Genomic DNA, 14,191 nt, shown 5'->3' with positions numbered 1-14,191 from the left:
ATGGGAAAAAATCATTTTCTCAAAATGTTTACGGTAAGTTATTAACTTTTGGGCATTTTCAAAAGAAAAAAAGTTTTTGCATATTATAATTAAGAGATTTGTTTGAAAATGACTTGTATAAAAAGGTATTTAAAAAAATGTACTTTTCTCATAGACATAAATGTTAATTTTAAATGTGGTATAGTTATTACAATTCAATTTTTGAAAAAAAAAATCCAAAGGCGCACCTTTATTATTTAATAAGCCCTATAAAATCACTCTAAGATTTTAGTTTTTAACCCATAATCTATAATACATGAAATAAAATAGTTATGGGTGGAATACCTTAAAAATTATTAGGATGGTATAAAATCCTTTAAAAGTTGAATTACCTGAAAAAGATTGAGATTGGTTTTAATTTTGAATAGTTTCCTTCCTGAATATTTACAAAGTAAATGGGTGCAAAGAATCTTGGTGAATGCAAGTTCGTCTTACATTTTGGACATCCCTTGATTTCTACATTAATTATGGCGTTGTCGCTCAAAGCAGGGAAGCCTCTATCGGTTGCGGTAACATGAAACTTTATAAATAAGGTAAAAAAATAGATTACCTGAATTAACCAAATGCAAGTTAAAGAAAAAGATCAAATAAGAACAATCATTAAACTCAAAATTTGAAGCAAAATGCAATATCAAATATACAATTACAACGAATAGAATTTCTTCTCCAGTTGTGCACTGTTTTAGATACACGTGTCCCGTCTCTGGGTCGAGGTAAAAGTAAAATTCTGCGGTTTTACTATTCATTATCGTGTATACTATTTGGTTGTTCGGAGTCTGAAAAATCACAATGAAAATAGATGAAATTAACACACCGGTATATACATGTAACTCAAGAAAATCTCTCTCTCTCTCTCTCTCTCTCTCTCTCTCTCTCTCTCTCTCTCTCTCTCTCTCTCTCTCTGATTATGGATTTGTTAAATAGTTCACCAAAAAATGTCGGAAAATTTACAATTTCTAACACCCTACTTTTTATTATTTTTTATCATTTACAAAACTGAAACATCAAAGTAGAAGTCGTTGCCACTATCGACTGCCGTTTCAAATCCCATGTTCACGTCAAAACAATTTTAATCGAGTAAGTAATTATTCGACGACCGTGACCGTTTTTGTTGAAAAAACGTGAACGCATGTTCGATATGTTTCTCGGATGTATGTTTCAAATCGACTTAGTTCGATCGATTTCCTGCCTTAAACTGCTGATAAAAAAACATAAAACCAATTAAGTAAAATGCGGCGCATGTCTACCCAAGAACCTTCGAGATCAGTGGTCCGAGCAAAGCGCAGTTCACAACTGGTTTGGTTTCTTTCACAATATTTGCGCAATTAAGTTATAACTTTTTAAAAAAAATCCTAAACAACAAAACAGCTTTTCCAAATTTATAGTTTGCTATATTTTTAATAGACAACACTAAATCATTCTAAGGCTTGACCGGAAATTGTTGAAGACTCGCTAGGAAGGCCAAAACGTCATGTAACGAAGGTTTTTTTTAATTTATTAATTCATGGAATCTGTATACGATGCTGTTTTAATTAGTAGTGCGAATTGGGAACGCATGAGGTATTGATGTTTTGATTTTTATATCTAAGGGTACATGTACCTGTAACTTTTTGATTTTTTCATAAAGCCTTTAAATTAAAAAAAATTTCATTGAGTTTTTGATAAAATGCTTGGTTATTTTTTAATTTTCATATTTGATCTTTGTCATGGTCAAAAGTATAAGAATTACGAACAGTATTAATACATTGACATGCTTAGGGAGTTAGAAATTTTGACTAGTATATATAGATTGTTACGAATTAACTTAAATAATCTCGCTAAAAACATAGAAATAGCAGAAATAAAAGAGAATGTGCATAAATTTGTGTGTCCATAATTTACATTAAATGAGAAATTAATTGCTCCGAGAGAAACTATTATATGTAGATTTTCCTTTACTGCCAAGGATTACGAAACATACACCGCATTTACGTTAATTAAATGGAATATAGCTTACATTTTCATACTAAGGGTTTTTTGTAAAAATTGCAAATGCATCCCCCGAATCTTTATTTTTCACGATTTTCTTATTAACTTCGCTTGAAAAGGGCCTATAGGTCTTTTATTTGAACAAACCTAAAGTCCTTTACGCAAGAATATTCTAACAAAGCTTGTTGTAAATTAGACCAGTGGTTCTAGAAAAGAAGTCAAACATTTAATAAGTCTAAAGACAGACGAGTGACCAGAAATGATATAAGGATGACGAAAAATTAAACATTAGAAGTTCTGTTTAGTTGTCACCATTGAATTATTAATTGGAGCATTTTTGTCGGGAAATGTTGGTTTCAACAAAGAATAAAAATTTGTTGTTTTTTAAAGTATTCTACGTTTAAAAGGATAAAAAAGATATGTAAGTTCATATTAAAATTTACAATATTATATCAATCCTCACTGAAATAGTTCAAATTGTTTCCAAACCCCATAATAGTATAAAACGGGTTCTAAAGAGACTGTTACCCCCCAAAAATGATACTGTAAATTGCTAATTTTACGGAATTTGGAAAACAAAATGTTCTTGTATCTGAACAAGATCAAATTGTATGTACATGTACTAAATAATTAAAACTGGTACAAAATTGAAAATTGTTGATTATTAAGAATCAGTATCTTCAACTTGCCGATATATTCAGGAAATGGAACCCTCATCCAAGCATCCTTTAGGATGTGATGGATGAGGGTCATTTTCCGAATTAGCCGTAAGGCTACGAGGGTTTAAATGGAATATCGTACGACACTAGTCCACGTGTACCTTGTTTAAAGAAATCAAAATAAAAGCTATTTATATCACTACTGAGTACTATTCATCCAAGGGTATATAAGACAATACCTGGCCACACTAAGAGTCAATTTAAAGCGTGTTAAATAATAATAAGGTGCTGTTCAATTTCTTTGAATTTGTTGTCTTAGTGGTGGGATAATAATTAAAAATATTTTTAAAAGAAATAAATGGGAGGGTATTTAAACCCTCGTAGCCTTACGGCTAATTCGGAAAATGACCCTCATCCATCACATCCTAAAGGATGCTTGGATGAGGGTTCCATTTTCCTTCATTGAGCCTCCAGGCTTAACTCTGGTTTAAATGGAATCTTTAAAGAAATTAAGACAACAAATTTCGAAAAATTGATCAACATATTGAAATTAAAATTAAATAACTGAACAAGATGTGAAAAAACAACTACATTTATTAATATGTACACATAGATTCAAATGATAATAACATATATTTATGCTTGTTAACACACAATACAAAAAATATAGTTTTACACATTCCTCAAAACACAATAGTCCATAATATCAATCACTTTTCACTAACACATTGTCCATAAGTTTGTTCACGATCAATGGTCTGGAATACACTAATCTGAGAAATACATGTACCGGTAATCCATCGATGACATCCGACCGTCTTTCTAAGAAAATGCATGCAGCAGTCAGCACCTTGATGAGCTCAAAATGGTATCAGTGAAAATTATTGCTTAACTCTCTCCTGTAAAATGTATAAAAAGTTTTAGCGTTTGACCAATTTGCAGTTTCCAAAATATCTTTAAGTTGTACACCACCAGCAAAAGCTGCTGACGTAGAAGCACTTCTGTAAGAATGAGCTGAAAACACTTTCTCATCAATACCAGCTTTTTTCAATATTTCTTTTAACCATCGAGCAACTGTAGAAGTTGACACCTCTTTAAAGGTTTTATATGAAACTAATAATTTGTTTGTTTTTCTTGTCTCTTTTGTTTTCTTTAGATAAAACCTTAAAGTGTGTAACACACAACAACTCTTGTCTGAAAATGAACTGATTTTTACTTTCTGTATATCATGACCTGGTCTTGAAGTTTTTTGTAAATCAGAAATAGTGAACACCACGTATTCACCATGATCAGACATATTATTTATGTTCATTGATATCAATGTCTGAACTCTTTGAGCTGTGGTCAAAGCTATTAGAGATGCCAATTTCAATGTAAGATTCTTCAAATCCAAATTTTCCAAAGGGTAGAGAGATTTTAAATAACTCAATACCTTACCAACATCCCAAGTTGAAGTATATTTTGGTTTAGGTCTATTATTCAAAAATACACCTCTCATAAATCTAATCATCAACTGATTATTATGAAATGAAAAATTTCCAGAAACAGAGAGTGTTTGCGTTATTGCAGCTTTGTATGCATTAATTGTACTGTATGAATAATTCTTTTCCGCCAATTCAGATAAATAATTAACTAACTGGTTACAAGCTGGTTGCATGGGATTGATATCCCTTTGATTACACCAAAAATTCCACTTTGCCCAAATAAAGTTCTTTCTATTGGCACTTGGTCTCCATGAATTTGTAATGAATTTAACAGACTTTTCTGAAAAGCCTCTACTTTTGAGTTTATTCCTGACACTGCGCAAGCGAATAGAAACATTTTTCTCTTGTTGAGAGGGTGAAGTTGATTGTTGTGAACTAACCGAAGTAGATTTTGAATTATAGGAAGACGAACTGGAATTCCTATTAGCATATTTAATAACATTGGATACCATGGCTGTGTTGCCCATTTTGGTAGTACTATAATGGCCTTGCTCACCTCGTCGTCCTGTAACTTCTGTAGAATTCTTCCAATCAAACTGAAAGGAGGAAAAATGTAAGGTATATATTCTGACCAATTTATAGAAAATGCATCTGACGTAATTGCCTGAGGATCAGGAAACCATGAAATGTAATTTTCCAATTGTCTATTCAACCTTGATGCAAAAGATTAATATCTGGATAAAAAAATGTGTTACAAATCTCATTAAACACCTTTTCATTTAATTTCCATTCTGTTGAATCACTAAAAGATCTTGACATATGATCTGCAGTAACATAATTTTTCCCTGCAATATGAACAGCAGAAATAATGATATTTTTAACGTCACACCAAAGCCAAATACTTTTTGCCTCTTCAAATAATAATATTGATCCACCTTGATTATTAATATATGAAACTGCTACACTGTTATCTGATCTGATACAAATATGAGTATTTTCCATATTCTGACATAAACTTTGTGGTGCAAATTTAATAGCCATAATTTCTAAAATGTTTATATGTAGAACTGATTCAGTTTTAGACCATCTGCCACCAGTAGTTTTACCATTAAGATTTGCACCCCATCCAGCTTTTGAGGCATCTGTTTCTAAGTAAACATCAACTTTTGGATCTCTTATCCATTTTCCATTTTTTATTCTTACATGTTTCTTCCACCAAATTATTTCATTTCTAGAAAATTCACTTAATAACATCTCTGCATCATAATTATTATTTTCTCTTGTCAAAGCTTGAACTTTATCTCTATCCAAATATCTAAAAAATAAAGCACCTTGATTTATTGCATGAAGGGAGGAAGTAAATAGCCCGATTAATCTTGCAATTTCTCTAATAGTAAATACTTTTTGTTCAAAAGTGTATCGCTATAAGTAATGATTTTATCAATTTTCTCATCTGGGAGAAATACCTTGAATTTAACAGAGTCTAAAATATGTCCTAAATAATGGATTGTTGTAGATGGTACCAAAGCAGACTTCTCTCTGTTTACAAAGAAACCCAACTTCTCTAATAAATCTACCAAGACATTTTCATGTTGTTCACACTGAGCAAAATTGTCTGCCTCAATTAATGAATCATCAATATAATAAAATGATGAAATTCCTTGTTGCCGAATAAAAGCAAATATTGGTTTCATTAATTTAGTAAAAACTCTGGGAGCTGAAGCCAGACCAAAGATCAGTGCATTACATTGTTACAGAACTCTTTTCCATAAAAATTTCAAATACTTCCTGTCTCTCATATCAATAGGTACTGACAAATACGCATCTTTTAAATCTATACTTACAAAGTAAGAATATCTTTTTATTGAGGATAAAACAACATCCAAAGTTTCCATCTTAAAATGATGATATGAAATGAATTCAATCAATTTCATTAAATTTATCACTGGTCTAAATTTACCATTTCTCTTTTCCACAATAAAAATATTAGAAATAAACTAATCAATTTCAAATTTACTTTTACTAATTGCCCGTTTATTAAGAAGTTCCAAAACCTCTTGGTCTATGATTTCGGTTTGCTTTTGATTAAATTTGATTGGAAGTGGAATTTTGTACTGAAATGGAGTTTCATCAAATTCAATTTTGTAACCCGATATTGTACTCAAAATCCAAGGATCTGAAATTATTTTTTGCCATTCTTTCACCTTATTTGCTAAACCACCTGATATAAATTGTACATTACTCACATCTAGAAATTCTGTTGGTATTTGTAGCCTCGACTTTGTCCTCGGCTGAATCCCGAGCCTCTTGACATGCTTCCAGACCGGCCTCTGCCGCCTCCACGAGTGTAGGGACTGAATTGATTCCTTCCTCTGAAGTTGTTCATTCTCCCTCTGTAGTTTTTTGAAATATTTCTTGGATAACCTGTCAATTGTCTATTTATTTTTGAAGCATCAGTGATTTCTTTCATTCTTTTTGTTATGTCAGATGGATATAATGTTTTCTCCTCAATTGGTGTAGTAGCAGCACATAATTGCTGAAATTTTTTCTGAACAAATGGCCTTGAAATAAAACGGCGTCTCACATTCAATTCATACATAGCATTGCATGCAAAGGTTATTGCGTCTGATACACATTTTTTTTTAGCTTTTTTCATTTCCAACTTGTTGGTTTTAAACATTTCCGCCAAATTTATCATCGGTACAATGGAAAGCCCCAAAATTCTCTGAGCATCTTGTAAGGTCCTATCTCTTTGTTGAACATTTGAGTATAAATTATTCCAAATTTCAGAATTTATCAAAGGTGGTACCAAGTTTTTACAATTCTCTGGAATTTTTACATTTTCCAAAAATTTGGATAGATCAGCTTTTTGAGTACATCCCATTTTTATAAATTTTGCCATATTTTCTGAGATTGGTTCAGAAAATTTTGTATCATCTTCAAATATTTTTGGCATAGATATTTCACAATTCTCGCCATCAAAAACCACTTCAGGGTCATTATCAACAGAAAATAAATCACTCTCATTGTTAAGTTCATTCTGATCAATATCAGATTCCGGAAAAAAATCTTCCATTCGTTCCGGGTTCTCACCGGAAGTACTACAACCTGGTTTGTTTCGTGCATGATCAATATTTTCAATTCTTTTGAGCAATTCGTTTAATACCGAGAACAGTTGAGAAGGATTAAACTGTTCTTGTTGTTCTTTACTTTTTACAGTTTTTTCTTCGTTTTTTCTTTTGCCGCTCACCTTTTTTGATAGAGCTTGACCTTTTTTGTTGCTTTTACATTTTCCTGGTCCGCCGGACTGGGAATTTGTGGCGACACTTGTCGAAGCTGCGCTTCTGGTATTCGGTCGTTCATTTAGAGTTTCATTACCATTATGCCCAGTTGCGTCGACCTCTGAATCAGAGGCAAAAAGTTGAACTACGTCTTCACGCATATTCTCATTCTCCGAGCTGGAATCTGATAGATTTGGCATATTTTCAGACGTTAACACGAACGCCCGAATTTGTTCTAATTCAATAAGAACACAAAAAAATCACTTACTGCAACGCAGTAATAGTTTTTGTCAAACACAGCGTGAGTGACCAACACGTACACGTGGCCTTTAACACGAAAGACTCTTAGTGTGGCCAGGTATTGTCTTATATACCCTTGGATGAATAGTACTCAGTAGTGATATAAATAGCTTTTATTTTGATTTCTTTAAACAAGGTACACGTGGACTAGTGTCGCACGATATTCCATTTAAACCAGAGTTAAGCCTGGGGGCTCAATGAAGGAAAATACGCATTTTACTTAAATTTCTTCAAACAAAACATGTATAAGGATTTAATTATTCTAATTAATTTCTAATACATGATAGCTTATTTGACTTGATTGAATATTTTTTGCTATAAAAAGCAACAAAATTGGTGGGTATATTAAACAATCGCATATATCATGAGAATTTATTAACGAGTGTGGAAAGGTAAGTTCAGACTAAAAGAAAAACAATAACATGATTTTTTTTTTCTTATTGTTATGAAAAATAATTTTTCTATAGAATAATTTACTTAGCATTGTTTTAGGGGAGGGGGGTTATTGGTGCCAAACATCTAATGTGTAATCAAATATAACTTACAACTCGATCTACATCTGAGGCTGTTACAGTAATTACATACTGGCCCACTTGATGAGTTTCATCAATAGTGACAGAGTAATTTTTTGGATTGAATACCGGGGCATTCAGGTTCCTCAGGATGTTGATAATAGCAGTGGCAGTAGCTGATCTGGGAGGGGAACCTCCATCCTCTGCCAGAATTCGTCCCTATAGATAAGAAATCAAAATGACACGAAAAACAACCATAGTAGATACATTTAATTCAATTCTATACATTAACACAAAAATCTTAATTACACCAACAATAACCGTTTAATATATGCAAACGTAAATCAAGTTTGGTTTTTAATTGAGTTGAATACATAATTAAAGAAACATGATCTTCACAATTACTAATATCTGTTGATTAAAATAAAAAAAGTTGCTTTTTAGAAGTAAGGTAAAATATTTTCACCTGATAAAAAGCGATGTCTGGTGAGGATAATGGGCGTTGAACTGATATACTTCCTGTTGTTGGATTGATATTGAAGAATTGAGTGAAATCTCCATCTCCTATTACACGATATCTCAGTTGTCCATAGGGTGATGTCTGAAAAGACAAAATAAATTCTCACAGTAAAAATTTAAACATTTTTTATATAAAAGAACACTGGCGTCGGGGGGGGGGGGGGGGGGGTTCGTCCATTTTTCCATTTAGAAAAAAATCTTACCTACAATTTTTTTAATAACTAACGAAATTCCTAATAGGGGGGGGGGGCTGCTAGTATCACTTTGACTCCAACTTCTCAATCTTTTAAAACGTACATTACGGAACAATAATGTTTCCTGCGAAAAAAAGTGGGGGGAGGGGGGGGGGGGGCTGAACCCTCTATTCTGCTATGTGCCTAATGGTAAGGTCTAACTTAGCAAAAACAAGTGGGGGCTAAACATCCCCTAGCCCCTTCGGTTCCGACGCCTATGACGAACCATGACAGATATTTAATTTTGAGAATGCATGACATGCGTTAGAATGTGTTTAATGTGTGTAGACTTACATTAGGATCACTATCAGTAGCTGTCACTGTGAGCACAGCTGTGCTTGTTGGTGTTGTCTCATTTATACTTGTGGTAAAAGAGCCAGCAAATATAGGACCGTTGTTATTCCTTGTGATAAATATAGTTACTGGGGCAGTTGTTGCAGATGATCTCGCTGGAATTCCATTATCCCTCAAACGAACTTGAAGCTAAAGGGAGGTAAAACATGTCATACCTAAGTCATTTGAAGTTTAAAGACTAGAGAGAGCACTTCATAATACACTTGTACATGAATGTATCTGTGTCGTGTATCCTATGGATAAATTAAGAATTTGGATTATTCTCAAAGATTCTCCTCTGTTTTAATATGCAAACGCAATAGACTTTTTTCTTTTGCAGATATCTGAATAAAAAGTTTTAGAATAAAGTTTTTACATTATACAAAAATGTGTCGTATAAAATGTTAATTAGTACTTGCAAGTCAAGTGTACTTACAGTGAAAGTCTGTGTCCCTGTCTCAGTGAGAGGTCTGGACACAGTCAGTACACCAGTGGATGGGTTCAAATAAAAGAACTGAGTGCCATCTATAGGATTGCTGGATTCCAGAATGTACTCAACAACATGCTGAAAGGAGAAACACAATCTGCAATTATTGTCCAATAAAAGGATATTGTATGCTTCTGAGAGAGAGAGAGAGAGAGAGAGAGAGAGAGATGTACTTGTTCTGCATCCTGGCCAGAGACTTGTAGCAGACTAACTGCTAGAGGGTAACTTTCATTGACAGTTATACTGTAGGATGGGTTGGTGAAATCTGGAGAATTGGGGTTACGGTTGACAGCAATTGTAACATTTGCATACGCCTTATCATTGGGATAATCACTATCGAAAACTGCCAAACCAAGCTGGAAAAAATATCATTTTCTCATAACAGTTATTGTATATGTATATTAAAATACTTGAGTATGATTTATGAATTCAAATTCCTCTTTAGTATCTAGAATGTTAGCGTTATGATTTGAATAATCAGTGAGTTAGACGTTGATAGGACATCTTTTTGGTTTCAAAAATCATATGGTAAAAAAGAAAATTTAAAAAAAACAAGTTTCATCTTTCCTTGAAGCCTGGTCTTCATGTGTACTTACCGTGTACAATTGAGCTGTATCACTGGCTAAACTAGGCAGCAGAACAACATCTCCATTGGAATTGACAGTGAAGTAACCTGGAGCGGAGAAGTATCCAATTACTTCATACGTCAAGGCGCCCTGAAACAAATCAACATCTTTGTTTATACTCTGGTATGTGAATATGTGGAAGTTCAATAAAAAAAACCCGAAACAATCAACATCTTTGTTTTTACTCTGGTATGTGAATATGTGGAAGTTCAATTAAACAAGATGCCCATGGGCTACAAATCGCTCACCTGAACTATAGTCCTTGTATCATTTTATTTCGAAAGGGTTTATTATGAAGTGCACTCTGAATAAATATTGTAAAACTCATATATTTCAAGATTTTGCCATATATTAAACAATACATAAAAAGAAGAAACAATTTTATCTTTGGCATGTTTTTATTCATAGTTATTTTACACATCAAATGAGACTGAATTTTAAGCTCTAAAATACCCATTTGCAGTAAAAGAAAATCCCATTTCACTGAAAAAAATGAAAAATATTCGTTAAATAATTAAAATATGATATTGGCATCTGTTTTGTATTTCAGTCATTAAAAGCTTCTTTATCGATTCATCAAATAAAAATACTGTAGGTGTGATGAGGACATTAGGCATGTTAGATTTTGCATTCTCATCGATCATCTGTCTTATAGACTAAACTCAAAAAACATGGAAAGTCTATATATAGTTGATAAAGTGTATCAATGATTCCTACTTTTTTTCCATAACCATTTTTTATCTTTTGTTCCTTTATCTTTCCTAACTGTGTGTTTGTGAATCAAAACTTCGTAAAAACTAAGACCCACACCTTTTTGAAGTTGTTTGAATTTATGATCTTTGATCCCGATCACTTGGATCCCGATATGTGAGTAATTGATGTCGGGATCGAAATTCCAAAATAACAAAAAACTAGTCATAAACATACACATGTATTTCCAGATAATTTAACTATGATAAAATTATCATGGAAATTTCTTTTTTCTTTTTTTTTTAATACTTCTTTTAATAAAAAATGATTTAAACAATTTAGAATCTGCACTATCTTAGAATGATTGCATAGTAATCTCACAAACTGTAGCATTGTAATTCTTAAAAAGAAGAGTTTAAAGGCATTTTCGCATTATATTAGCCTGAGTCTATGTTTAACTTTGAACATATTTTGACCCCGTACGTAGTATTAGTCTGGGGATCACGGTTTTCACAATTTAGAATCTACACTATCTTAGGGTACTTGTATAGTAATCTCACTAATTTTAGCACTGTAGTCCTTGAGAATACATTTTTAAAAACATTTTCCCCCATATATTTCAATGTTAAGGAAGGAGTCTTTTTATTATCAAACATACTTCTTATAATAAGAAATGCATGAAATTTTGACACAGTCAAACGGATCATATTACTTAATGATTCTATCAGTTTAATTAAATTTGACCTTTTTGTTTTCGGATAAAGGTCAGGTCAAGGTCACTACCTTTTTCCTCAACGTAAAGAGTGATAAAAATAAGTGTAGCTCTTTATAGTTCTGTAGAGATTTGTTTAAGATTTGAAGATTCAAATCTTCAATGAAATCATAGACCATGAGAGTGTCTATCAGCTTATACTACTAAATTGGAATAAATATTTATACTAAAATTGATATTGCTTAGCCCGCATTTCCTCTAATTTTCTTAAATTTTGAAGAAATTTTGATTATTTTTTTATGCTTCCAATAATAAAATATTTCTAATTTTTATGTATTATGAAGACTTTATATAAAGATATAAATTGACAGAAAAGCTAATATATTGACCGTTTCATAAGAGAGAAAAACTGATTTTAGTGATTTTTTCACAAAAATCAATGTATAGAATGGGCGCTTTAAAAAGCTTATAAAAATATTATTTGATAGGCAAATCATATTTTAAAAACATATTCTGAAACCCAAGTATCATATTATTAGTTCACATTAGTAAAAAAAAATCCAACATTATTGTTATTGTTTTTAAAATGCTAAAACAGACTCATTATATATATATAATCTGCAGCAATTCTGAATTGCGCAACATGTGATATTTTCCTACGCCAAAAATATAGTCCTTGTTCCATTCTAAACATTGATTACATTTTTCTATGCCAAGTTGTATGATAGTAAAAAAGAAAGAAAAATATACTATTTTAATTTCCTTTCATCTTGATTTAATGAACAATTAATCAAATTTACGTTTGACAAGTCGAAAACTAGAAAAGACTCCTTCCTTAAATTTGTCTTTTTTAATCAACTTTGAACCCCTCTTGTGACCCTAGTGTTGACCCTGGGATCGCAATTTTTACAATTTTCAATCTTCACTATATATACAAGCTTTGGTGTAAATATTGGCATATCTGGTGCAGTGGTTCTTAAGAAGAAAAATTTTTAAGACACCCACCCAATTTTCGCAGTTTCGCAATTATCTCCCTTTTATAAAGGGTGGTGCCATTTATTTTAACAATTTAGAATCCCCTTCTCATTAGGATGCTTTGTACCAAGTTTGGTTCAATTTGGCTCAGTGGTTCTAGAGAAGAAGTCAAAAATGTGAAAAGTTTACAGACGGACGGACAGACGGACGGACAGACGGACAACAGGTGATCAGAGAAGCTTACTTGAACCTTCAGTTCAGGTGAGCTAAAAAAAAACAATCAACATCTTTGTTTATACTCTGGTATGTGAATATGTGGACGTTCAATAGAAAAAAAGAAACAATCAACATCTTCATCAATTTGTGTAGATGAATCCAAATATTCTTGATCAAATGGATCAGTTTATATCCAAAACTTTAATGAATATTTCAAATGTGTTTCTGGTATGAAATGAGATTCTATGACAGTACACCTTCCGTACATGTGGTTTTATTTTACTTATGAAGTATTGTAACAGAATACAATCCTTACCGTTAAGTCAGGATCTCTAGCAGAGGTAGTATACACAGGTCCTGGAGCCTGGTTGTAGTTAATGGGTGCAACATAAGGTGTTCTTTCAAAGACAGGAGACTGGCTGTTCCTTCTCACGTTGATGACAACAGTTGACTGCCCAAATTTCTCTGGTTTGGACTGATCCCTAAACACTGTGCCGGATAATTATGCCAGTGCCAAGGTGGCATTTTTGCACCCGCTTAAGATGCAGTTTCGGAAAAATCCATGTATACCAAATGATAGACCATTGTCTAGAGAGTATATAACCACTTTTGTTTTTAGTGTGTTTCACCTGACAGGTGAGATATTTACCTTTAAAAATGAATATCCCATCGGAAAATGATAATTCCCCTAGGAGAATTGACTCTCCTACAGGAAATATTGACAATCCTATAGGATTTTTTAAAAGTCCTAGAGGAATTATATTTCCTATAGGAGAATGGTAATTCCTGTAGGAATTTTATCCAGTAATGTAGTTTTCCTATAGGATATTAAGTTTTCCTATCGGATTTTATCAAATCCTATCGGAATTGAAATTCCTATAGGAAGTTCTTGTATTCCGATAGGAAATTTCAAATTACCTATAGGAATATTGATTTTCCTATGGGAAAAATTATTTTCCTATAGGAATTTATTTTTGAAAGGTAAATATCTTACCAGACAGGTGAGATACACTGATAACAAAGGTAGTTGTTAACTCTTTAAGCAATGGTCTATCATATGGCATATTTGAATTTTTCGATATATGCAGCTTAAGCGGGTGCAAAAATGCCACCTTGGCACTGGCATAATTATCCGGCACAGTGTTCCTAACTTGCACCGTAAACTGTGAAAGATGAATAATTCTTTGATATAAAATCTATGATAATGTTGGGTTAAA

General features: G+C 32.4%; 1 protein-coding gene across 1 annotated transcript; it reads right to left on the bottom strand.

Annotated features, from left to right (window-relative positions):
- Positions 1-346: 346 nt before the first annotated feature.
- LOC105325499 (protocadherin-17) lies at positions 347-14,100 on the bottom strand. The gene is made up of 10 exons (XM_066065133.1): positions 14,087-14,100; positions 13,291-13,456; positions 10,352-10,471; positions 9,929-10,111; positions 9,705-9,833; positions 9,230-9,418; positions 8,650-8,784; positions 8,217-8,402; positions 687-815; positions 347-559 (listed from the first exon to the last, which is right to left on the bottom strand). The coding sequence occupies exons 1-10, from the start codon at positions 14,098-14,100 to the stop codon at positions 368-370; spliced, it is 1,443 nt and encodes a 480-aa protein (XP_065921205.1). The 3' UTR covers positions 347-367.
- Between the last annotated feature and the right edge of the window lie 91 nt (positions 14,101-14,191).

Source organism: Magallana gigas, chromosome 7, assembly GCF_963853765.1.
Source record: "Magallana gigas chromosome 7, xbMagGiga1.1, whole genome shotgun sequence".
Taxonomy (NCBI): domain Eukaryota; kingdom Metazoa; phylum Mollusca; class Bivalvia; order Ostreida; family Ostreidae; genus Magallana; species Magallana gigas.
This window is presented reverse-complemented; position numbering and strand designations above follow the sequence as displayed.